Source organism: Cataglyphis hispanica, chromosome 24 (genome assembly GCF_021464435.1).
Source record: "Cataglyphis hispanica isolate Lineage 1 chromosome 24, ULB_Chis1_1.0, whole genome shotgun sequence".
In the NCBI taxonomy this organism is placed as follows: Eukaryota; Metazoa; Arthropoda; class Insecta; order Hymenoptera; family Formicidae; genus Cataglyphis; species Cataglyphis hispanica.
In genome coordinates, this window is record NC_065977.1 from 1082471 (window position 1) to 1109317 (window position 26847).

The window sequence follows — 26847 nt, forward strand, 5'->3', positions numbered from 1 at the left end:
CATATTTTTCACATTTCAAACTTATTCTTCATAAAATCATAAAAGTAATTCATGTCTTAATCTTTATTATTAATATCATCAGTTATGTAAAGTTTGAGTACTTAGATTTATATTCTATATTCTATATAAAACATGTGTTCTCATATTGTGTTTCTAAAAGAATTTATATCTTTAAATTCATTTGTATCATAATCTCCCAAAAATTACAAATTATGTTCATTTGTTTATCCTAGTTATTCGAAAAACAATTGTTAGACTTTTACAATGTATTAAAAAACAATACAGAAAAATTGATATAAAAGATTTATATTTACATTATCTGAAATTACAATATGTTGCTTCAAAAAGAATTTAAAAAATGATACAGTTGTAGAGAACATGTAAAATCATATGTGTCGCATCAATAATCCAATTTAACTTCTAATAGCTTTTTCATACAGAACTCTGTTTCTTGTAAAAATAGTTTTATATAAAGTTTTTGAATATACATTGGTAGAGAGAATACACTATGGTGAGACGAAAGCAGTTTGTTATGTAACAAATGCGGATGAAATTTCCTTAGCACTCCGGAACTTTGCACCTTATCGCGGATTCTCGCGAAATTCGTATGTCATCTTTGCAACTTCTTCAATCTACGCTGATTTGAATTCCGTCGTGTGAATCTCTGACCATGATATCGGACGAGAGAATGATTTTGATCTCCCCGTCTTCGTTTGTAGGCACATCCTTTTGCACGGCGGTCGTTGTATCGTGATGCTTCTTTCTGTGGCACATCATGGTTGACCTGGACACAAAGCCTTTGCCACACGCGTCGCATTTGTACGGCCGTTCACCAGTGTGCAAACGCTTGTGAATAGCCATCGGACTGAACTGTGTGAATGTTTTATTGCAAACATCGCATCTGTAAGGACGTTCACCCGTATGCGATCGTCGATGACAGCGTAGCGCCGCACGTCGGGCAAACACCTTTCCACACATTTCGCATTTGAAGCTCTTTTCGCCGGTATGCATGGTCGAATGAATCTTGAGATCAACTCGTGTCAGGAATCCTTTTCCGCACACCTCGCATAGATACGGCTTCTCACCTGTGTGAATGCGTAGATGCGTATTGAGGTAACTTTTGCTGACAAACATCTTGTTGCACACTGCGCACGGATATTGGCGATTGTCTGTGCCCGAGTGTATCTTCTGATGACTTTTGCACAGGCCTTTGGTGATGAAACCACGGCCGCAGATCTCGCACATGTATGGCTTCACGCCGAGATGACGGTTCTCGTGGTCTAATAATGATTGCTTCGTTTTGAAGTTCTGGCCACATGTATTGCATGGATACGGCTTCTCGTCCGAGTGCACTCTTTGATGTACAATGAGATAGCTCTTACACTGGAATCCCTTACCGCAAGTGGAACAATTGTAGTCAAATTGACCCGTATGCGTGGCCGTGTGCTGTGCAAGACCAATTTTGCTGCGAAATGCCTTCTCGCATGTCGTGCATTGAAACGGTTTCTCGCCCGTATGCTTGCGCATGTGCTCTTGCAGTTTATAATTCGTTCTGTACTGCTTGCCGCATTCGTCGCATGTTTTCGCGGTCCATTTTCGTTTCGCTGTCGGTGATTGTTTCTTTTGCTCTTCTTGATTGCCACTTTTCTCTCGCGACGGTGTCGCTATGTTCAATTGTATGTCTTTCTTTTTCTTATCGACTAGTTTATCTTTATATACAATACACTGCTCCTTATGTAAATTTAACATCTCGACGCTGGTAAAATATGAATCGCAGCAACAGCGACAGAAATGTTGCTCGAAATGTGTGGCTAGACTGGTTGTTTCTAAAGTTGCTTCGTTGCAGAAGGGGCACATATACCAATGAGAACCAGTTTCGTCCATGGTAGGATTATTGAGCGCAGATTCTAGCAACGCGTGCTTCGATTCCTTTGTGTATTTAACCATTATTTCGCAAGATATGTCATTTATCTGACTTGTAGATGGTAAAGCATTTACGAATTTTGAATCAACATGTTCGCGAATTTCATTTTCGTTCATACAAGATTCTTCTATCTCGGCTTCTGCGTTAGTTTGAGAAGAGCCAAAATTATCCGTCGATACCTGAATTACAAATTTTAATTGCAACATTTAAATTATAAACTTCAATTACAAATACAAATGTCACATAAGTAATTTTTATATTTTTACTTTTGCTAAGGTGTTTTACATTATTATTTAATTATGTAATTATTTTTGTTTATGTAAGTTGCTCAAACATTGTTTCAAATAGTATACTTACATTATTTTCAAGTACATGTTGCGAATCTTCTGTAGTTAATCTATTTTGTAATCTACGATATTCCTGTTTTATTGGTTCTGCCTCATATTTTACATTTTCACAATAATGCACTATCTGTTCTTGTGTTTGATCTTCAGGACTGATAGAAGTAACATAATTTATGCCTAACTGACTCAAATGACCATCCAAATTTCCCACTACAGTCATATCACTCTCCAAATGCATTGCAATCTGATGGTTTGAAACCTAGAAAATATAAAAAAAATCTTTATTGAAAATCACTTTATTTCTTGCAAACCAAAACTCATAAAAATGACAAATTGCATATCCTATTTTTAATCAAACAAAATATCAGAAATGATATAAATAAATTATCTTGCGCTTTTTCCATATTCTAACGGAATTAGTCTTTTAATTGTAACAATATAATCATATCATGTACACAAATGTGTATATAAGTAATCCACAAAAACTTACAAATTACCCAATAATTCAATATTTCATTACCCAAATGTTCAAATTTTACAAAAAAAATAAACATAGATTGCTTCAATTACTTCTCGTATATGTTCATCGACCATTCTTACAGTATCGCCATCTAAACAGTCAATGCCCGCCACTTGAATGTCAGTGTCTTGTTGCCCTATCTCTTCCTGAGTAACCACTTGTTCGCCACCAGCTAAATCCATTTCATCTATTACTTGCATTGTATGCATGGTGGGTTCCACAGTCTCATGAGGTATAGCTGAATGACTTTGTACATTTTCGTTATTAATCTGTATGTTGTTCAAGTTTCTCCGAACAGTGCCTATATTATTCACTCTTGCCAAATGATGCTCTGATATATGCACAGCTTCGTCTTTAATTTCTTTCAACATTTCCATAAACATTCCTTCTGTATGTAGACATTTTTCACGAAAATCAAACAGCTGATCTAATTTAAACGCACATTCTTCGCAAACTACTTTGGGTAACTGATCTGTCAATGACACCTGAAATATGTTAAACAATATACACAATGTATTTAAAAAAAAAATGTATAATATATTAATTTTTTAAAAGTCAGTCAACATTATTATTAATAAATATAGATCGAGTCCGATAATAAAAATGTGAGTTTTCAAAGATAATCGTTTTACATATCATAATATAACCTTTACATAAATTAAAAAATCAAGATCGGAATAAAAAATTAATCCATTGATTAATTTTTGTACCCGCAATCGCTCATCACATTATCATGTACCTGAACCGGCAGACAAGCTGCTATCTTCTTGTCGATGTTGCGCATTTGTTCGCCGGCCTCGAAAATCGGCAATCCCATCAGGATGCCAGTTTTGGTCGCGCACAAACGGCACAGATAATCGAACTCCTCGACGACGGCCATATCAACAAGAAATTCTTCGTCGTCTTTTAGCGTAAATTACCTCCGGCTATCACGACACAGAGGACCACTTCAGAGAACGCGACTGCGATCGCGATTCGTTCGTCTTGCGGTTGCGGCGCGCATATCCCTTGTAATAGTGTCTCACGAAATCTTTCGTGCTTCCGAACCTCGTCGCGACAGCACACGTCGCTCCGAGATGTTTGTCAAATCGGTTGCCTGTACCGTATCATTGAAACTCGTCGTATCGCGATGTCGCGATCTCCCAGTCGCGGAGCATTTAATTCGAGAGGAAAACTGGAAAACGATAGAAGGAATTGCTTCTCGTTGCACCATAGATGAAGAGAATACTTTGACGGAAACTCTTTACAAAAAAGGTTAGGAATATAAGGGTGCGTTCAAAAATCTACTCGTCGGATAGAGTAATGTTTAATCGACCAATCAGGATAAAATATTTTTTTTTATTTTGACGAGTGAACTTATAACTTTAGGAACAATGCTACCCGACACCTCTCTTGCGTTTATCTCTAAATAACACTCTTTTTGCCGATATTGCAGCTAATTTATTTTATACCTGCTGATTGTGAGTTTGATTGTATTTTACTTAGCGTTATAAATGCTTTGGAAATGATTTTATTGATCAGAATATGAAGAACAAGGATTTCTCTATTCTGATTGGTCAATCAAATGCTTTCAAACATTTGTAGCGCCAAATCAAGTGCAGTCTCGGTTGCATACTGATTGCATACAGTTGTATGTTGTATTACATGTGCCGGTGGATAAAGTGAGGTTAATGTTCGCTTATAATTAATTGATTACAGTTTGTAAATACGATGGAGAATCAAAATGCACCGCCTATCAAGAGCAATAATCCCGCTCCGACTGTAGAACAGATCAATGCGGACAGAATCACCCAGGTATTTTTTCATCGATTATTATTCTACTGAACTTACAAGCAATATTAATCTTGTTATTGGACAAATTTTTGCTTTACTCTTTTATTGCGATTTTGTATATTATTTCACTGTAACATTATAATTTTGTGCAGCTTGCGAATAAATATTGGGCGCCGCACACTACAGATACGCATCTATCGTTCAAACCTCAGATAGTGGAAGATATCTATATACAGGAAATATGCGCCTCCAAATTCTCCATTCGAAGAATCATGATGTTGGAGTTCAGTCAGTATCTGGAAAATTTTCTCTGGCCGAATTACAACGCGGAGAATGCAACGCGAGCCCATACCATGTCCATTGTTGTCATGGTAAATGAGAAGTTTAGAGAGCGAGTGCAAGTTTGGGAAGCATTTGAAAAGAATCCAACGCACTTTCCTGGATTCTTCCAAAAAGTTCTTGAAGCATGTTTAGAAGAAAGCATAATGGACTTTGATTTAAAGGAACAGACAGCGTTGATAGTGTTTTTAAATCATTGTTTCAATTCCATGGAGATATTATTAGTTAGAGAGGAAGTTAAAAGATTGGTATCTCTGTCTATGTGGATTTCTTTGCAACACGGTAGAAGAGAACTTGAATTTAGAAAGTTTCCGAAATGGAGGAAATATTGGAAGGTTATAAGAAAGAAGGATAATCCAGAACAAAAGGAGAAACTTGAGTGGGAACGCAGATTTTTGCACAAGCTCATGATAAAATTCATGACAATATTGGAGACAATTCCCGTAGAAGGTACGTTTAGGAAGTATTTTTATGTATTGTGCAAAAAATTGAATTTTGTTTTATTTAAAAGAACTCAATTTCTATGAACCTTATTAAAAATAACATGATTAAGTACATAAAATAATTTAATTTGAACAATATTCTTGGCAGGACCTGTACTTCCGGACAAAGTGCGATACTGCGAAAGATTTTTGGAATTGATCATTGATCTTGAAGCTTTACTTCCCACTAGACGTTTTTTCAATACTGTCATGGATGACAATCATCTAGTCGTGCGTTGCCAGTTATCTAATTTATTACATCGTCCAGAGGGAAGTTTATTTGGACAGGTAAGTCTTCACATAAAATATATTATAGATAAGATGTGTCAAATAATTTAATACAGGATATCGTTTCGAATTCTTTTATCGAATCTAATACATCTTTCTCATACAAAAATCGAATTTTATATACAACACATATGCTATATAGATATAAATACTATACAAATATCATTAAAAATATAAGATCATTTAAGGCTCAATGACACATAATTAACTATATTGTGCAACACATATGCATAACAGACTTTGTTAATTAAATACGGTAATTGATTGCACAATATAATCGATTTTATATATAGAACCTATCGTCAGTACATCTATGATGAAATAATATACTATAAACATTGATACATGCAAGATATTAGATGTGTTAAAATTGTGAAGTATCAAAAAAACATTTCACATACATTTTTATAAGGCAAGAAATTGATTTCATTTAAGGCACATATAATCACCAAATATGAAATATTAGATACATAATTTTTTATCAGTGCCGTATCATTTGCTTATCAATCCAAACATTTTAATTGATTGTGTATTTCACATATATAACTTTCTACAAATTTTTTGAATTTCTAAAATCTCCTTCAATATGTGTATGTGTTTGTGTGAGATTCAACAACTTTTCCTTTGTTTGTTTTCTACTTCTACATTGATTTGATCACCTTGATTTTTTCATTATTTATAATATTTTGCCAATATAATTAATCTTTTTCAATATTGTCTCGAATATATACGTATTTCTTTTTTTATATATATTTTCGCACGTTTTATGTTTGCTTTTATATAATAACGCTACTACTCATAATACTGTTTCTTTCTGGAATATAAAATACATATCCACGCTCTATAAAGAATATAAAATACATATTCACACTCCATAAAGAATATTTCTTTTGGTTTTAATATATATGCATATGTACTTATATATGTGCATATATATTATGTATGTTATATATTGCATATATATATATATATATACACATACATGCATGTGTTTATGCTTAATATATATGTAATATATATAAATATAATAAAAATCACGCGTGAAAAATATACGTTTATGAAAGAGTTGTGATTTTAAGATAAATCTCAAGGCAAGTTTTCGATTTAGTACGAAGAATATGTATATCGTCAATTCTCGAATTTATACTTTAGCGACTCTATAGAATGTTTCTCGTTTCGTACATAAATGCATCTCCGGTATTTTTTGTCTACCTCACTTATGGCCATGCGCGCAAGTTCACGATCTAAACGCGCGATGATCGTTATTGCTTTATCACGATTCCGATTAGGATCGTACTACGCGTCATAGATCGCAATCTATAAAAAATTAATGCCGCGTTAATAACCCGCGTTGATGGCTGTCATCTCCTCGCCCCAATCGAGACCCTCGGTGTTGTCTCCAGAATTGCAACAGTTGCACGTTTTCCCGAGCAGAAACGTGACCCTGCGCTGACCGAACACGCATACGTAGAGCACGAACAATGCTTGCAGCAGGTTCACGACGATATGGCAATATATCAGAGCATCGTATTTGAGCCGCGAAAGTAATAGCGACAACCAGCCGGTGCTCAGGATCGCATATAGAAGGACGAACATGCGGAAGCTGTACTTCATTTTGTGATGAATTTGGCCGTACGTGCTCATCCGTTTGATCCTCTCCGCGGTCGTCAGCACAAAGCAGAGATCGATCACGACGGTGAAGGCGATACACGTGAACATCACCGAGATCCCGAGCCAGCCTACGGTTTCCTGGGCGGGATAAGTCGTGCCGCCAACGGTGGGCTTGTTCGTCTCGAGGGCGAAGTGCGCGAAGATCGCGGTACTGGCTATACAGATCGTCAAACACCAGACCCACGATGAGTAGTAGCAGTATTTCCTACCATCAGTTACCCTCAGGAAAACATTGCGCGATCTGAATGTGTTCCACACGTAGTAGCCCAGGGCGCTGAGCCAGAAGAAAGTGGCCATCAGGGAAACGTACATGACAGAGTCTGAAAAAAGAAATGGATGAAAAAGAGATACTTTAGTGTACATTTTCATTCTAGCAATTTGTCTGGCAATTTCGAAGCGAAAGGCCATTTATGAGCGGTCGCGCTTATTAATTAGTCTTTCCGTTGCGAGTACCTTGAATCATGACTCATTCAATTCTCTTTGCAGCACTCGACTTTGTTTTGTGTCTTATAAACGGTATTAATGGACTTGAAAAGGACTATGACCGTAAATTTTACTGTATAATTGATGCTCGAGAAAAGATCAATCATTAAAGAAGCAATGCGTCATTAATAACAATGGAACATCGAATATGCTTTGATATGCTGGATCACACAGGGAAATGATTTCCGAGAATCATTTGCATCTCCTTTCGCTTAAAGGAGATAGTTCGCAAAGTTACGCACACAGACACGTGTAAGAAAATTAATGATTCGCGCTTTCGCATAACAATAAGTAAAAAAATCTACCGGCGATCATGAAGCTGATGTGATTGCCGAACTCTGTGAATATCCTGACAGTGGAGGCGCACTGATTGACCACGAGGCAGAGGGTCATGCTGCTGATGATGTTGCCGACGAGGTCTCGCAGCTGCGGCAGCACAAAGTAAACCACTGCGACGATCAGATAGCAGGCCATCGACACGGCATGGAAAGCGGGATCGATCGCGTGTTTCATCAGGTAGTTGGTGTCGGTCCAACGCACGCCGATATCCGGCACACAGAGCATGGCGTACGTCGCCACCAGCTGATTATCGCTGAGCACCGCCTTGTCAGCACAATAATGCCCGAACGGATAATCGTAGTGTATGGCCGCACGTTCATCATCATCGTCATCGTTGCTGTCGAGACTCGGCATCACGGCGCCGCTGTTCTTGTTCGCAGCTTTAGTTAAATCGATGATGTAGTGACGTAACACGCCGGTCGGCAGAATCGCCAGGCGATCCGATCCGGACGGATAATAGTACACGTGCCATTGATGCTCGTCGGGATTGCATCTTGGCCGTCCTATTTTCAGCTCGTATCTGGGCACGACGAATCTCGATCTCCCAATTGCCGCGTCTCGCGATTCCGCCACGAATTCCGGTCGCCACTTGGTCTCGTTCACCTCCGTCACCGGCGTGCATCGGTCGTCGAGTAACAGCTCCTCGGGCTCGCAACATTTACCGATGTTCACTAAAATCGTGCCGTCTGTCTGGTCGCTTTCGACGGCTCGCGTCTCGGCGTCGGCGAGCGCGATCCTCAATCCTGAGATGCCGTAACCGACGACGAGCAACAATAGCACGCTCTTCGAATACATGATGCCGAAACACACGCGTGCGCACGCTCTTCCTCCTTACATTCGTGTGCCCCCTTTCTCGTCTTTTCTCCGTTCAAAGAAATTTCACCAGTTCACCAGTGGTCGTCTATTCGAACGTATTTCGCGAACCGTCTATGTGTGATTCACTCATTGTCAACTCATCACAACGTGTATCATACTCGCTTCGCCATACCTGGCCATACGTCGCCAATGCCTCCCGCGGCTATCTACCTACCTACCTATCTACCCCTGCCAGCGACCGCCGCCATGACATTCCCTTTCTCCAGCCGTGTCGGGGCTGATCGGGGACCCCCCGATCCCCTCCCTATACCCCTCAACGACCTCGAGCGAGCAAGCCTTTGCGGCGGAGCTGCGGCTCCAAAGACACAATAGCACGCGTCGGTGTGCTGTGTTCACATGTGTCTCTATACGCTCGTTTCTCATAATGCATTCTTTATTCACTTAAACACTAGTACAGAAAGTAAAATTTTTACAATAATTTTTGTAAACAAATTTAAAATACTATCATAACATTTATTGTATAATATACATTGAGTATTAATGGAGTAGTTTTAAAATAAATGAGATATTCTTTTATACATACACAGCCATGTACATATATATATATGGCCTTTGATATTAATATAATAATTTTACAATGCGCCAATGTGTGATTAAAGATTAAATAAACATTTATCATGGGACAATATTGATAATTCGAAATTTTGAAATGTCGAAGAATTATCAATATACGATGTACAATATAACGATATCAATAAGTGAATGATATGGGAACTAAATTATATCTAAGTTATCAAGAATAAACTTAATTTATTTTCTTATTTATCAATATATAAGAAATGAACAAATGAATAAACATCTTTTAATCTAATATTTTTTCTCGAATAATATATACAACTTCTCGCACAGACACAAAAATATTCAAGATAATTTTTTTTTTAAACGCAGCAATTTTTATCTTATATAATTCTGTTCAAACATTATTTTTCAAACTCCAATATTATACGAATATATAATCGCAAAAATGATTCCCTCGCGCATATATGATATTTTATCCGTTAAAAATATCACAATGTATAAAACAAGATTAGACAAAACGAGATTACAAAAGTGGTAATACTTTTTATGGAGATAATATTTTTTCTAAATATAATAAGAGTTAACATACGTAATACGAGTTCGCGGTATTTACGTACAGTCGTGCTCTTTGTTGAAAATTTTATAATTTTCTGTAATTTTTTCTGTTTTCTTTTATCATCTTTTTTTTCTTATCTCTATGTGTTTGTATTACTCATCCGCTACTTGGATGAACACGCGTTAACTTTAGACCGCAAGGGCGTGCGTAAATACAGCACGTGCTCGTCTTGTCACATACTCTGAGAAAACACTGAATCGCCGTCGAGTATATTACAGCTATACCGTCGTATATTTTCAAGACCGGAAATGGTTTTGGGTTCAGATGAAAAAATATTTTCAGCTTGTGTTTTACAGTATACATACGAGATTTGTACAGTCATGTAAGGAAGAAGAAATAAACCGTGTATTTTCTGCCCGATATATATAAGTAAGATGTGAAAGGATATAACATCTTCAATCTTTTTAATGGTTATTGTTATATTATTATTATTCTTATTTTGAATTATCGAAGAATAAGTAAACACTTTTTTTGAAATTCTTTGAAACTGATCTTAGAATGTATTTAAAAAAATGATAAATCAATAATGATTCTCCCGAGAAGAGCAGATTGTTGGGACATCTTTCCGGTTCGTCGAGCCGCGGTAATTTGTGGCGGCTCTTCTCCCCTTCTATGATATATTTTTTTTTACAGCCACTCCCTTTCAAGACATGCAATATATGTTAGCATACGAGCTGTTCTATTTAGACTGGCAATGCATTATACATGACAATTATGCATCATTTCTCTTTCGTATTTGAACACAATCGAGTCATTGTATATGCACATCTAAAGTATGATCAATAACAATTGTATTTTTAATATTTTTTAATATTTTAAAATCTTACAGCGTGAATTGACCTAAAAAATTAATAAGAAATAAAAGAAAAAGAAAAATTCTGAGTCCTATTTTGACATCTAATTTCTTTTTGTACTACTGAAGACAATTGATTGTAAGAAGAATATAAAAATCGTTGCAATATCCTTTTCCATCGCTTCTAATCTGTTTAACGGTATATCTTATTAACGCAGATGCGATGAAGTTCCGGGATTGGATCAATTTTTATATTGTGTACTGTCTAATCAGTTATTATACTGCTATCAATCATGACGTAGTATATATATGTCTATACAAATCATACATGCGAACAATCAATACAACGTACAATATATACATAATATTTACATATTTATCGATCGTTTCTTTCTTCCTTTGTTTATTATTTTTTTTTTTGTTTATAATCTGTTTTTATCTTTGTTCATTGTCTTTGTTTGTTTGTCTTTATTTATTTCTTTGTTTATAATTTTCGTATTATACTCTCGATCTTTTCATCTCTATTCAAATGATCGTCCGATTACGTTATTTTATATATTATTAAGTCATCTTAATATTATTATACAAGAAAACAAAAAAAAGCAAAGATCCTATACGAATGAAATTCCATCATTATAATGCATATTTCTATTTCCGCTAATAACATGAATCAGCATTATATACTAACAAAATACTTGACTTGTTTGCGGAGAATTATGAAAAATTCTGTTCTTAAGAAGAAAATTTTTTTCTTTTGCATAGCAATGTTTCTCGTGATTTGTGTGAATAACGTTAACGAATAATTGTTTAGGAAATATACATACTTGTATGCTTATCTCATAAGAATAATTCCGCGTACATCTTGTGTTGCGAGCATCGAACGTGATGTGTATATACTCATTACATCCAACCGCATCGATTGTCACGAGACGATCTGATTTGCTTAACAAATTTCGTCCGCGTCATGCAATCGTGACCTACTATCTATCTGCGTCAGTATCATGAGAAGCTTGTCAGTACCAACGAGCAAATGTCATCGGGTTCGTTACATTTGGATACGCGTCGTCGTTCACGTCGTTTTTTTTTATAGACGAGATGCACGATAATAGTATAACGAGGAATAATCCGGTCTTGCGGATCACCTTTTATCCATGCTCGAGAAAAATTGGACTTACGTAATTAAATCATAATAAAATCACATATAGCCATATGTAATTTTATATTCATTTTTTTCTCGGATAGATTCTTCAATCAACAGAATCAATTTTTCTATTAGAAAAAAAAAAAAAAAATGTCGATGGGGATCTATAATTTTGATATCATGAGCTATCCTTGACATTTTCGCCGAGGATTCGGAAGTGGATTTCAGGATTCAGATTAATCTATAAATAAAGATTGATCCGCTAATTGGTCTCTCTGGGATATCCTATAACTCACATCAATATACATATATCGAAAATTACGGGATGACGTGTACAAATTACGCACGAAATCAATGAAAGTAGGACAGATGCGGCGTATGTTTACAACACTCGATATCTGCTCGCGGTGATAATTTTTATGAATCTGCTTTTAGATTTATGTCATACACATACACATTCGCATTGAGCGGATCGGATTTTATCGAGAAGGATACTATATACTCGAACTAGCACGTGTCATATGTATATCGCGGTTATTGTTTGTTTGTGAAAGCATCAAATAGCCTTCGAATTCGGAGGTACAAACGACCTTTGCATCATAAATTATTTCTCAATACTTATTTTACCAGATGTTTCAGAGAGATAATCGAATTCGATTAATTCACGGCGAATTCTCTTACGTAATTTATTTACCTTATGCAAAGATTTCGACGTGTCTCTAAAAATTTGCATAATACATAACGAGATGTGAGAATTTGTGACGATTGATAGTAGAAGTCGAGTAAAAGCCATTCTTGTGAATGAATCGGATTTACGCGGTTTTTTCGCGGGAAATCGCAGAGATGTGCGGTGACATGGATGACTCGTCGTCGTCACGTTTCCACGAATGAGAAATCTGAATCACGAACGCTAATTAAATGACATTACCCACCGATGAATAATTGTAATCTTCATTATATTTTTAATTTTTCCTCCACGCACACACAGTCCAATAAATCTATATAATTAATTTACGGAGATTCTTGTCAGTGCTTAATAATAACATATTCGGCTACGCTAATCGTAAAAAAGCATAATAATTCACAATAATCGATGATTTACGTGGAAACATACGATATTTATTGCTTAATCCGTTATCAGCCAATATCGTATCTTTTTTAAGAATATATGTTACAAGAATAGGTAATGTGTGTACATTAATAAGAGATACGTCGAAATAACATTAATTTCGCGAATCTTAATGACGAGACTGATAACGGATCAACATAGTGGAGATAATTTATCTAACGTGATATTAATATATATAACGGGAATAAAAATTCGTATAGAAAATGAAATGCGTTTACAAATATAAATTATCTTGTCAAAACCATATGAATTTTAAAGCACGACAACGGTCGTATTATCTATGCTTATAACTTGTCAGATAATATACACATAATCTGAGATTGTCTTTTCTCTTAAGCGATATTTCTTATATCTAACCCGCGTGAAATGATCTTGGGAAATATATTTTGGGTGGGAAGGAAAGAACGTAAAAATGTGTCTTATTCCTGTTGAGACAGTTCGACTTCCTCGAAAAGCTTTTCTTCGCATTCCTCGTTCTCATAGGCTGCCCAGGATTTTGGGAAATCGATACCGCAAGGTCGCTTCTTCGCCAATAGCTTTCGCACTCTTTTCCGCATCACGACCAAGAGTAGAAATATAATGAATCCTTGGAGACCGTTCAACAGATCCGTCAGAATCCTGACGAAAACATTCATCGATTTCTTATTTAATAATATATTGATAGATGTTTATGAGCATCGGGAAATAAAATATTTTAAAGATTGCTTACCAAATCTCTACGTTTGTGTCGATGGCAAACGACAGTAGCTCAAAGATCCAGGTGATGCCCATGACGAGCACCAATTTAAAGTACAATAGACACTTGAATCGCAAGACTCGCAGGTTACTTCCCGTGTAATCGCGATATTGATGCCACAAACGCCAGCTGGTTAGTCCGAGATAGATTATGTTTATTAATAATAAAATACCGATCGGCCCGTAAAAGTACGCCCACGTTTGCTCGGTTCCTGCAAAATAAACGAGGCTACGTGTCTTATCTCGTGTTAGAAAATGAGAACAAATGAAACAATCTTTCAAATCGACATCGATATACGTTCCGTGGATAGTTTATAGTCGATTTTTGTTGTTGAAGAGGACAGAGGATTATTTCTGTATAACTTACCGCCAAACCAGCAATTGTAGTCGCCGAAGCCAGGTTTCAAATGATGTCCCTGCCTATAGTGCATTGTCAGCGTGGTGAGTAGCAAAACTGCCGGACCGCCCCATCCCCAAATGCAATAAGCGTAGTAGAGTGATCGGTCCTTGATCTTAAAGTTCTTAAACCTACAAATAATTAAACTTTGAAGATAACGCGGAATTTCAAACCTGTATTTCATCGATTGACGTTATTTACGATTTTGCGATATCTTGTATTTCTCATGTAATTTATTTGTCTGTCACTCACCATACACTTTGCCACACGTTAAAGGCCACGATGTTCAGCCAGAAAAACGCGGACATGAAGGAAAAATACAATACGAATCCTAAAACAAATGCATAAAGATATAAGTTGGATATTAATGAGAGAGAGGCGAGAAAATTTAATGATTATATATCCGCGCGTTCTGCGAGAGTTTCCTTACATTTATCAGCACTCTCTGCTTAATTTTATATTGTATAATAATACGTATATGTACCGAAAAATACGCAAATGTTGTAATCATTTTCGATTAGAATCGGTTGCACATGCTGAATGGAAAGGACGGTGTAACTGACCGCCAGAGTGGTCACAGCGGTCATCATCGCCTTATCCTGGAGTTCCCGCAATTCCGGCAATATAACATAAACCGCCAGGGTGGCGATTAGAAAGATGGCTGAGATGATGCTGACGATACAGATGAGCGTGCTCTTCCACATCATCGACATATCTAGCATATCCTCGTCGAAACACGCGAGGGCGATCTCGCCGCCGCTCCGCCCCGATTTGGCTATACAGAAACTAAAAAAAAAAAATGAGATAATTGATTTCTGATAAAAACCGTCTATCAATCACGGATTTATCGACGATCCATTATGAAAGATTCTCTATAAGCGAATATTAATTAATCGCGCGTCGTAATAACAGGATATCATGAACTTGGGGAAATTTCTGCAGTTTCCTTGTATTTCCCAACATCCTGGTGCTTACAACTGCAAGTTTCTTTTTCTTTTTTTCTTGAATGAACGCGCGCAGAAATGAGCAGTTCCCGGCACGATTATGCGTGTGATAAGCCGGACGGAAATTGCGGGGTGACCTTACCTGTCAGCCGGGATTCTCTCGTGGTTTATGTCCGGCACTAGCCAGGCGGTATCATTCTCGTGGACGACAGTGAAGTTATCGCGCTCATTTTGCTCGGGGTCGATCAGGAAGGTGCTGTTTGGACATTGCAGACGAATCTTCGTGCCGTCCGAGCAGTTGGTCGAGTGTTGCCATATCGTGCCTTCGGGACAGCATGATACGTCGAAGGATAGGCTCGGGGAGATCGTGCTCGCAAGTAGCCAGAGCAACCAGAGGGAACCTGAAAGGCGTCGTAGTTAGAATTGATACGTAGTCTTGCGAAGAGACACACATGCCCGAGAAGATTTAGCTTGATATAGTATTGCCGTGTATTATCGGCTAGAAATTGTTTATAAACGCGGAAACTGATAAAGAATTATTTTTCCGTATTAATCGCGCAAATGTAATTCTTTTCTTGGAAAGATTATTGTAATAATCTTGAAGTGGATTTTTTTCTTAATCTGGCAAGGATATAATATATCTCTTTTAAAATATTTATTTTAAAAGATATAGTATTTCCTTTTTTAAAATATTAATTTTTCTTGTATACAATATTTTATTTATATATGTATAACGTGAAGTGTTGGAAAATTATAATAAGATATATTGAATATTAAAATAATAAAATGTTGAAGCTCTTTAACGATATAACGAATGATAAAATGATCTCGCGTTTTTATGTTGTGTCTAGCATTCGAAAATCTTTTTTTTTTTTTAATCATCCATGATACTAGGCTTCATATCGCGCGAGTGTATCAGAGTCCGGGGATACGAGTGATACAGATTTGCAACGAGAAAATAATAAAACTGGTCGCATATATTGCATATATATTTATGTAATGCAGCTTTGTTTGCGAATGATTGTGATTCTCCTTCTTCTCTGCGAGAGATGAGAAATGAGTGCATCGATCTAAAGAACGCAATTCGCAATAAGAAACGTAATAGGGATGGTAACCCAGTTTAACGCTTAATGGCAGATGCGCGATATGAGACTATTATTATAAAAGAAGAAGGGATATGACTCTCTCTCTCTCTCTCTCTCGCTCTCTCTCTGTTAACTGCACGCTAACATTTCATTACCGGCGCTGGACCCGTCAGTGCACACACGCGTGCATGTGCACCAGATATATACGTATAGATTCTTGGTCCATCCGCTCGCACGGGATTGTATTTTCGATTCGTATTGTTAAATGTTTTTTTTTAGCAACGAAAAATGTAAGAAACGAGAAACTAAATACTGAGATGTGCAGCGATTAATTTGTAAAAATTGCAATGTCAATGTTTTCGCGTGTTATAAAAATTACAACGCTCGTTTAAAATGTTAAAGAAATTCGATTTGTTGTATTAAAATTGTTTGTAGTTGTGTGAGATAAGAGAAGATTATATTTTAATTAACCAGATATGTGTGCGATACATATGTTTTTTTTAAAGAGTCACGTGTTCTTTCTATTTATTTTTTTAACGCTATCCCAGCAAGATTTATTGCTATTATCATTATCAGTTAAAATAAACGCCTCCTCTCATTTATTTTTTGCATTTTTCATTTAAAATGATATCAGTCTGTTGCAATCTTGGCGGATTGAAGAATATTATTTATATTAATAATACGATATGCAAGTATCTTTACATACACTTTGCTCTCTCTTTCTTTCTCTCTTTCCCTTTGAACTATTCGAGTTTTCTGAGTCAATTTCTTGACCTGATCGTTGTAATTATCTCGACAATGCGTAAAAAATCAAGATTGTAAACTTTGAGAACGTGATACTACATGCATATCATAAGTCATTAACAGAGTCTATAGATCGTGTTTTACTGTGTTTTATTTCAACGAACAAATAATCATTAAGCGTTGGAATTTTACATAGTCGTGGTTTCGCATAACTTCTAGGAAGTTTTTCTCGGAATGTTGAAATAAAAGTTTTTCATTTTCAAATCGCGCGATTAACCGTGAATCGTACGAGCACGCTCGTCACCTTGGATACTTGCCGCGGCTACTTATGACGACGACTTCATTAACGCAGATGTAAATGCCGTCCACGTTTAATTAAGCACAATTTGTACAACGCATATAATGACTAAACGCATTGTTTTCGTGTCGCACGCGTTATTTACATCGTTTATCGATACGAAGAAAAAGGGAAGAGTGTTGTGTAAAAAAAATTCATTCAGTTTTTGATCGTCGCGTAAAATTGATAAGCTATCCGTATACAATTTATGTAATTTATATAGGGCAAAAACGCAAAAAGCATTGACGTTTCACGATTAGCGCATATTGAAAAAAGAAGATATTCCGAATGAAATGAAAACGAGTGACGAGATGTCGTGTGTTTAAATATCTCGTTTTAGCAGAAAGCGTTCTATTGATAATCAAAGATGTTTGCTTAATGCAGTCTGTATCTTTTTATTAAATCAGATTTTTATAAAAAAATATTACGATAAGACATCAATCTTATCGTTTATATTTATTTGTAGACTTTGATTGCAATTTCTTTAACCGATTTACAGTATCCGCTATTTTTTCAATGATTTTTATCAGATTTAAATTTCCCGAGGAGACAACGAAATATTGTTTATCCCGAGAAACGCTCACATATATATAATGTATTCATTGATATTTTCTTATCTAGCAATAATTTTCTTCAATGTAGTGTCTTCCTCGTCATGGAAATATTGTCGATTAGAGATTTTTATAGACGTCCGTTAATTTTCCTACAGTTAATACGTAAATCGAAGTCGTTGTATAACGTTATTCCAATCGCTCCTTCTGATCATTGATAAGTCAATTAATTATCAGCTTCGAGTGTTCTATTCCCAACATATATCCACACAAACAACTACAATTGTGTATGGACAAAATTTACATCGCATAGAATACACTTCATTAATGAAGCAATAATTATCTGATGCATACGCCGTGAATAAAAATTACGACAAACCGAGGTGCATTTATGAAATAAAAAAAAATATAACCAAGAAGCAATAAATATTATTAATCGTAGCTTAACTTACAGCGCGGATATGATTTCTGAATATTGCCATTATTTTCAATATTTTTACGTGACAAAGTCATAATATTTCAAGATTGTTACAAGCGGACTTTACAACGGTACGTCATAATATTATTGGATATCTGATGATTGACGCAAAGTGCAATATTCTTTTTTTCACACACAAAAAAAATTTTACAGATTAGTCGAGTCAAATCTTGGGAGATAGAATTGAAAAATATGAAAAGCTAGCTAATTTTGCCGATTAATTTCATTGATTTTTATTTTCAATTGATAATTTCATTAATTTAACGATTATTATCATTATATTGTGAGCAATTGTTGTGAGCATTGACAGAAATGGAAAGTAGAAGGTTTCTATAGAAACAAGAATACGTCAGTTGCACTAAATGTAAAAACGTGCACAAAGACGAGGAAGAAAGCAAACGCGTAAGGAAGTTTACGCACCTCTGATCGACGACGCGCCAAGCTGCCTGTTGTAACTCATGTCAAACGTTGACATTGTCTCTCGCTCTCTACCGCATCTCTTCGTTCCTTATTATAGGAAGTAAGCCTGTTTCTCGCCAAGATAGTCGAGATAGGGGAAGCTGAGAGGATCCAACGATATGAATTTTTCGAAGGGTCTCCCTTTCTCTCGGGGAAAAAACCGGGGGGAAAGCCGCGTTCGATCGAGGTCAATGGACGACCCCGGGTCGCTCTGGCGTTCGCCACTAGAAAGACTGCGCTGCAATTTCTTTGGGAAATTCTTCGCTGAGATGATTAGACGATGACAACAAACGCGATCTGTCACGATCACCTTCTTCAGTTGGCGCGTTTTCTTCTCTCCTTTTTAAAACCGCACACGAGGGCTGACGCTCGAATAAAGAGCGAGAACGCTACGACGAACTTATCGATTCTTTTATCAATCGATCTTGATTTTCACTATGAAAATTCCAAAAACTGACAAGACGAACGTCAAGCGGAAAATCACGCTTATTTATGTAGAACGCGCGATCTGGAATGTTATCAAAATCGCGAGAAAAGTCCTCGTGCGAATCTTTACGGAGAATTCGATGTTTAATATGATCGATACGATCGAATCTCGATAAATGGATTGGAGTATCGAGCTCAATGAGACGCACTCACGCTACGAGCGAAACTGAACGCGACGACGAACTGCTCACCGGAGTCTACCGGCGACGCGGAGTGCGCGACCGGAGATATCTACTCCCACTTTTTTGCGTTTGAACGGGGTCCGGACTGTGCGATTCAGCATCGTGCATTTTTTTCTTCTCGTCCTGTCTAGCGTTTCATTCAATTGCATGCAGAGATAATGGTCAGAAGAACCGGTTCGCCAAATTGTCATCAGCTTTCTTTGTAGAAATTTAAAGTACTGTTACATCAAATAGGGATGTGATGCGGCTCGTAAAACTATTTAGAGAAGGGGTAGCACATGCGTGCTTCAAAAGGATAGATGTCTATAAAGGAAAAAAAAACGAGTACTATCTCTATCGACAGGTAAAGGACGAATATACTGCACGTTATCGTGTTGCTTTATGAACGTTACGCCGCGTAAATAGGAATGCGGCGAAGAAGCATGTATATTAGATGAGAGTATACCGTTATGCGGTATATTTTTTTATGTATCTAAAAATTAAAATATACCAGTAATACGTACACATATACAATTATACAAATGTAACCATATTTTTAAAAAGTCAATATTTATAACATAAATGAAGGCCACCAATAGCATGTTTTGATGACTACGGCTAATTGCCAGCATAATTTCTTTGCTATGTTGTCTTCAAAGGATAGTCAACTAATCGCGTTTGAAGAGTTGCTTGGTTGAACATGCGAATGAGTTACGAGTTACCATAATAATCGTCTGTTAACTGCGGTCTTACTTCATTGATTAATTTAATCAATTTCCGTTAAGAGAGAATGATTATTGACGAAAATTATATTACAATCATTAAATATATCTTTAAAGCAAATACATATTCTTAAAAAATAGAAAGTTATATGTAAATTGCATTAATGTGTCATCTCGATTTTTTAGAAATATATATTGAAAATGATTCAGAAAATAAGCCTTGAATGAATGAAACGTTGAGAATAAATATCGAACTCCTTGACGAATCTCGAACTTCTCCGGTAAATATATCGTTGAAAGAGGAAAGAGAATCTCGTCCGTCAAGAAAACTGGTATTAACATACCTGAGAGTGGTTCTCTCGTCGACTGTGATGTGGAAACGCGATTTTAAATGCAACTACTCTGTTGATTGTGATTTTATCGATGACACGCATCAGTCGCAACCAACAGCGTTTCTCTCTATGAACAAAAGACCATACGTAACGCTCGTAACAATAAATGTCATTTTAGATGCCATTTCTGATTATCGAAGAACAATCACTTCTATTTTTGATTGCAGCTTCTGGAAATGCTCAAGTTCTACGCCCGATTCGAGATCAGCGAGGAGACCGGCAACCCATTGACGGATCACGACATGACGCAGTTACACTACGCTAAAATCACGTCTCTTCAAGTACATAGATTTTATAAATATATATTATAATTTCTAGAAAGTATTTAAAAGTTATTTTTAAATTCTGATACATCAATCCTAAATTATTTTACGGACAATAATCTTCGTTTTTTGCATATATATCAACTTTATACAAAGTGCCTTTGGGTTAAATGGCCATACTTGAAATACGAATTTAGGATCTTAAAACAAAAATAATTTTTCTCTCAAAGTAAGCTCGCAAACGCTTCATTCAAGAGATATTGATTTCTTAATTTATAACTATAAAAATGTCACAATAATTTAAGTTTATCTTTTTTACTATCTTACAGTAATTAAAATTTAATTATTAAATGTTTAAAATGATAGCCTCCAACATGGAGATAAGTATTACATCTATCGATGAATTACTTTTAATTATTTTTATAGTTATAAATTATTTTTATAGTTATAAATTAAGAAATCAATATCTCTTGAACGAAGCGTTTACGAGCATACTTACAGAAGAAATTTTTTTTTTTTTTTGTTTTAAGATCCTACATTCATATTTCAAGTTTGGCCATTTAACCCGAGAGCACTCTGTATATATCATATCGCATATTATACCGGTTTCTACAAACCGGTCATTGTCGATCAAAGAAGAATATCGCGAAACAGGAATTTGAAGTTCCATAATTAATTCTGCAACCAGTCACATCATTAATGCTATAACGCTCGTATATTAAATATAATTATATATTCTTGAAATCGAAAGACTAACAAGTAGCGTTTAAAACTCTATTTAGAATGCGGTTTTCTTGAAATTTCCGGACCTGAGAAGCTTCGCGTTGGCCAACGTAGCCAGTGTCGACATCAGGGACGCTCTTTACAAGCATTTTGGTTCGCTCAGGTGAATAATTCTATATATAAAATTCTTTATTCTTAACGCATTGCGAGCATACGCGGATCGATGGAACGGGACGAGTGACGTTGATTTTTATTTTCAGCCAGGAAAAACTGAGATCTATCGCGAGTTATTTGAATTTAGTGCCGCCGAAGGAACGAGAAAAGGAGGAGAATTGGTACCGTCTAGACATAGAGTTTTTGCGCGAACTGCTGGTAGGTATAAGAAAGAGAAGAGAGAAACATAAATTCGAGAGATTATTGAATACGACGCTGGATTCTGAGAAAACGGTTTTTAATTTCAGATATCGCGACACGAGCGTAGGCCGTCGCAACTTGAGGAGTTGAATGAAATGCCCCTCTACCCTACCGAAGGCATCATCTGGAACGAGAGCATCGTCCCGACCGAATATTTTTCTGGCGAGGGCTGTCTGGCTCTGCCGAAACTGAATCTGCAGTTCCTCACGTTGCACGATTATCTCTTACGCAACTTTAATTTATTCCGCTTGGAATCCACGTGTAGGTAGAGCGGATGAAAAAACAACGTTTTTATCTATATTTAAATATTTACGATTAATAAATAATTATATTGCTACATATTTATTACTCATATTTTCACAGATGAAATACGACAGGACATCGAGGATGCCGTAAGCAGATTGAGTCCTTGGTATATCATCATATTTACATCATATTTAACTGTCTTCCGTTTTTGTGAAAATAAAAATCAATTTTCTTTTTTCACTCACAGGCGGGCTGAAGACGGCGGCGTTTACTTTGGCGGATGGGCCAGAATGGCACAACCTATTACACAATTTGCCGTAGTCGAGGTAGCCAAGCCTAATGTCGGCGAGAATAGGCCATCGAGGGTACGCGCCGATGTTACTATAAATCTCAGCGTTCGCAAAGAGATTAAATCCGAATGGGAGAATCTTCGCAAGCACGATGTGTGCTTTCTCATCACAGTCAAACCACCGAATCCTATTGGTAAGAACTAAAACGTTAAAGAAACAATGTCATTCTTTAATAAAAAATATATAGAGAAAAATATTTGCTTGTATCGCATATTTTATATGCTGTAGCAAATTTTTTATACGAAGATATAGCAAAAAGATTGATTAAAGATATTAATTTTGTCTGCTATTTTTTTTTCTATATAATAGTCACATATAATAATAACAAATAATCGGATAACTGTTGCACTATCTTAGGCACGAAGTATACTCACAAGCTCCCCTTCGTACCACAAGTGGGTCTAATGACAGTGCGAGGGTGCGAGGTCGAAGGTATGCTCGATTCGAATGGCAGAGTGATAGAAGATGGCCCTGAGCCGAGGCCAATTCTACCAGGCGATTCGCGAACCTATAGAGTATGGTTGGACTGCAATCAATATCGGATCGATATGGACAACGCGAGTCACGGTGGCGAGGACGTATACGAGGGATTTAATATTATTATGAGGCGTAAACCTAAGGAGAACAATTTTAAAGCAGTTTTAGAGACTATAAGGGAGCTTATGAATACTGAATGCGTCGTGCCCGACTGGCTGCACGACATAATTCTTGGATACGGTGATCCTGGCGCAGCGTGTTATTCTAGGTAATTTATATTATCTAACTATATGTATATCTGTCTTTTTCCGTACATTACTATAATAAAATTGAATCTATATATCTATTTTATCACTTAAGAAAGAGCATCAATTGAAAATGGCTGAACGATATGATTGATATTTATTGATGAACGATATCTATTGATATTTTAATAACAGAAGAACAATGTGTCTTTTCATAGCTACATCATTAATGATATTTTTATAATAGTAATTAATCATTAGTGTTATTTGAAGAGTAAATAAATATTTTTATGTTATTTTCTGCGCTCACTTTGCGCGTATATTATAATAATTTATTCAATAAATTATAAAGTCATAATTCAATTGATTGTTAAAATATGTTAATTCTTTGTCAGAATGTCGGATGAAATTGCGACGATGGACTTCAACGATACATTCCTTGACATAGATCATCTACGATCTAGTTTTCCTCAATATGAAATCAAAACGGATCCAGAGGACGAAGGAACTCTCGTGCGGCCGTTCCAGTTGACTTTCGAGGATATTCTAGCGAAACGTAACAATGAACCGATTAAGAAAATTATTAGAGTTAAACCACACGTACCGCCCAGTAGAGGTCCATACAGAGCGAATGAACCGAAAAAGTTAGCATCCACTTTGTTTATTCTCTCTCTTTTTCTCTCGTATTTATAAAATATATTATAGAACGTGTTATTTTTTGAACAGAGGAAAAAGCATGTCTTATACTTTGCAGAAATCAAATCCCCTTTACGCCAACGCAAGTCGAAGCTATACGAGCTGGAATGCAGCCAGGTCTGACGCTCGTTGTCGGCCCGCCCGGTACCGGTAAAACGGACGTCGCTGTACAAATCATCTCGAATCTATATCACAATTTTCCCAATCAGAGAACACTGATCGTGACACATTCCAATCAAGCTCTCAATCAATTGTTTGAAAAGATAATGGCTCTCGATATTGACGAACGGCATCTACTGCGTCTCGGTCACGGAGAAGAGGCTCTCGAGACTGAAAAGGATTTCAGTCGCTATGGCAGAGTTAATTACGTTCTCGCTAAACGTTTGGATCTGCTTATGGAAGTTCAAAGATTACAGGTATTGATTTATTTCTTTTTAAGCTATCTAAATTAATATGGAATGTCCAGCTGTCCTTACAATTATATTTTTTCTTCAGGAATCTCTGAACGTGAAGGGTGATGTTGCATATACATGCGAAACGGCGGGATACTTCTTTATGTATCAAGTATCCACGAGATGGGATCGCTTCGAAACCAAAGTTAAACATAGACAGCACACGAGTGATAAGTCCATTTTATCTTCCATAGTCGATGAGGAGTTTCCATTCCACAAATTTTTCGATAATGCTCCGCAACCGCTTTTCAAGCGGAATTCATACGAAGAGGATCTCAAGATTGCGTACAGTTGTTTCAGGTAAAAAATACACGCGATAAACATTTAGTAGATGAACAATCGAACAATTTCTAACGAGACATCATTTGCGTAGGTATATCGAAAGGATATTCACGCAGTTAGAAGAGTTTCGCGCTTTCGAATTACTGCGATCAGGTCTTGACAGGTCAAAATATTTACTCGTGAAAGAGGCCAAAGTAATTGCTATGACCTGTACGCACGCGGCACTTAAACGGCGTGAACTTGTTGACATGGGTTTCAAGTATGACAATATCCTCATGGAAGAATCTGCGCAGATTTTAGAGATAGAGACTTTTATACCGTTGCTACTGCAAAATCCCCAGGATGGATACAATCGTTTGAAACGTTGGATAATGATAGGAGATCACCATCAGTTACCGCCTGTCATTAAAAATATGGCCTTTCAAAAGTATTCGAACATGGAGCAATCTTTGTTCGCAAGATTTGTGAGACTGGGGGTTCCCACGGTTGATCTTGACGGCCAGGGTCGTGCCAGGCCAAGTATCTGTAATCTCTATAATTGGCGATACAAGAAATTGGGCAATTTGGCGCATGTGGAACGTAGTCCTGAGTATCTTGTAGCGAACGCCGGTTTCCTGTACGACTTCCAACTGGTAAATGTCGAGGATTTCAATGGCGTCGGTGAGAGCGAGCCTAGCGCTTACTTCTATCAGAATCTCGCTGAAGCCGAATACTGCGTTGCAGTGTTTATGTTTATGCGCCTGTTGGGATATCCGGCTGATAAGATCAGTATACTAACCACGTACAACGGTCAGAAGCATTTGATAAGGGACGTGATAAACATCCGTTGCGCAAATAATCCTTTAATAGGTCGGCCGAACAAGGTGACAACCGTTGATAAATATCAGGGTCAGCAGAATGATTATATTCTATTGTCTTTGGTGAAAACGCGCGCGGTTGGTCATCTGAGGGACGCGAGACGTCTGGTGGTGGCAATGTCGCGCGCTCGTCTCGGTCTTTACGTCTTCGCTCGTGTGTCCCTCTTCAAGAACTGCTTCGAGCTTACGCCGGCATTCGATCAACTGATGCACAGACCGTTGAAGCTGCAATTACTGCCGCAGGAACTATATCCGACCGAGCGACTGAACAATGCCGTGCCTTCGATGGTCCCAACGGAAATTGAGGATATGCCGCATATGGCTAAATTTGTTTACGATTACTACATGGAGAAAGTCAGCGGAATGAAGGTAAATTTTCGAAACTTATTACAAATTGATTGACGATATAAATCTTGTCTCTTCGATATATTGATCACGATCTCTTTTGTATCATTTTCAGGGGTCGCAGAAAATGTGGCAGAAGCCAGGAACCATGCAAACAATGGGCAGTCCGACGCATAAGATTCCTGCTCATCCAGGTGCCGATGACGACACCGATGAAGAAGAGGAAGGACTTAATCAAGAAGACGTTGAAATGAAAGAATCTAAAAAAGAAAATATAGAAAACAAATACGAGACCATAAAGAATTTAGTCGAAGATCCTCCGAGTGACGTAGAAGACGACCGCTGAATTGATTACGCCATGATATACTATGCTCGCACGCAAGGACTGATACGTTAGTACGAAATAAAATAATCAATTTTACATCTTGGAAATGAAATCATTATCTGCTTCAAGATATTGATGTATATCGTAACTGTTAATTGTCGGTTACCGATCAATCATACAATTATACTATATCAAGAATATATAAAAGCGTTTTACAGAGATTACTATTGTAAAATAATATATAGAAGTTTTCTTACATACTTGTATTAAAATAAATTAAGTGAATGTTCTGTTAATCGATTATCTCACTGATTCTTTTTAAAACATGCATATTTCAAAGAATAGTAATTGAATGATTTTATGCATTATGATGAAGACATTAATTTTTTATTTTTATGTCTCGAAGTAATTATAATAAGAGAGTTTAAAAAGTCAGTGGTAATC

General features: G+C 36.7%; 4 protein-coding genes across 5 annotated transcripts; 1 reads left to right on the top strand and 3 right to left on the bottom strand.

The window, feature by feature from the left end:
* Positions 1-217: 217 nt before the first annotated feature.
* Positions 218-3677, bottom strand: LOC126858251 (zinc finger protein ZFP2-like). 2 transcript variants are annotated; one of them, XM_050608432.1, is made up of 4 exons: positions 3528-3677; positions 2869-3273; positions 2282-2527; positions 218-2103 (listed from the first exon to the last, which is right to left on the bottom strand). In XM_050608432.1, exons 1-4 carry the CDS (start codon positions 3666-3668, stop codon positions 628-630), a joined length of 2268 nt encoding a protein of 755 aa, XP_050464389.1. In that variant the 5' UTR covers positions 3669-3677; the 3' UTR covers positions 218-627. The 2 variants fall into 2 exon arrangements, with proteins under 2 accessions (XP_050464389.1, XP_050464388.1); XM_050608431.1 differs by having other exon boundaries at positions 221-2103; positions 2839-3273.
* A 726-nt stretch (positions 3678-4403) lies between these two features.
* Positions 4404-26837, top strand: LOC126858243 (RNA helicase aquarius). Its single transcript, XM_050608410.1, has 15 exons — positions 4404-4582; positions 4714-5350; positions 5492-5670; positions 20896-21009; positions 21774-21877; positions 21975-22086; positions 22176-22389; positions 22492-22540; positions 22622-22857; positions 23082-23469; positions 23842-24090; positions 24201-24558; positions 24638-24894; positions 24968-26102; positions 26194-26837. Exons 1-15 carry the CDS (start codon positions 4499-4501, stop codon positions 26422-26424), a joined length of 4347 nt encoding a protein of 1448 aa, XP_050464367.1. The 5' UTR covers positions 4404-4498; the 3' UTR covers positions 26425-26837.
* LOC126858262 (probable G-protein coupled receptor Mth-like 5) lies at positions 5699-9264 on the bottom strand. Its single transcript, XM_050608461.1, has 2 exons — positions 8130-9264; positions 5699-7661 (listed from the first exon to the last, which is right to left on the bottom strand). The coding sequence occupies exons 1-2, from the start codon at positions 8956-8958 to the stop codon at positions 7009-7011; spliced, it is 1482 nt and encodes a 493-aa protein (XP_050464418.1). The 5' UTR covers positions 8959-9264; the 3' UTR covers positions 5699-7008.
* LOC126858263 (G-protein coupled receptor Mth2-like) lies at positions 10964-19661 on the bottom strand. The gene is made up of 7 exons (XM_050608462.1): positions 18929-19661; positions 15456-15714; positions 14854-15155; positions 14622-14700; positions 14340-14500; positions 13947-14184; positions 10964-13855 (listed from the first exon to the last, which is right to left on the bottom strand). The coding sequence occupies exons 1-7, from the start codon at positions 18981-18983 to the stop codon at positions 13657-13659; spliced, it is 1293 nt and encodes a 430-aa protein (XP_050464419.1). The 5' UTR covers positions 18984-19661; the 3' UTR covers positions 10964-13656.
* Positions 26838-26847: the final 10 nt, after the last annotated feature.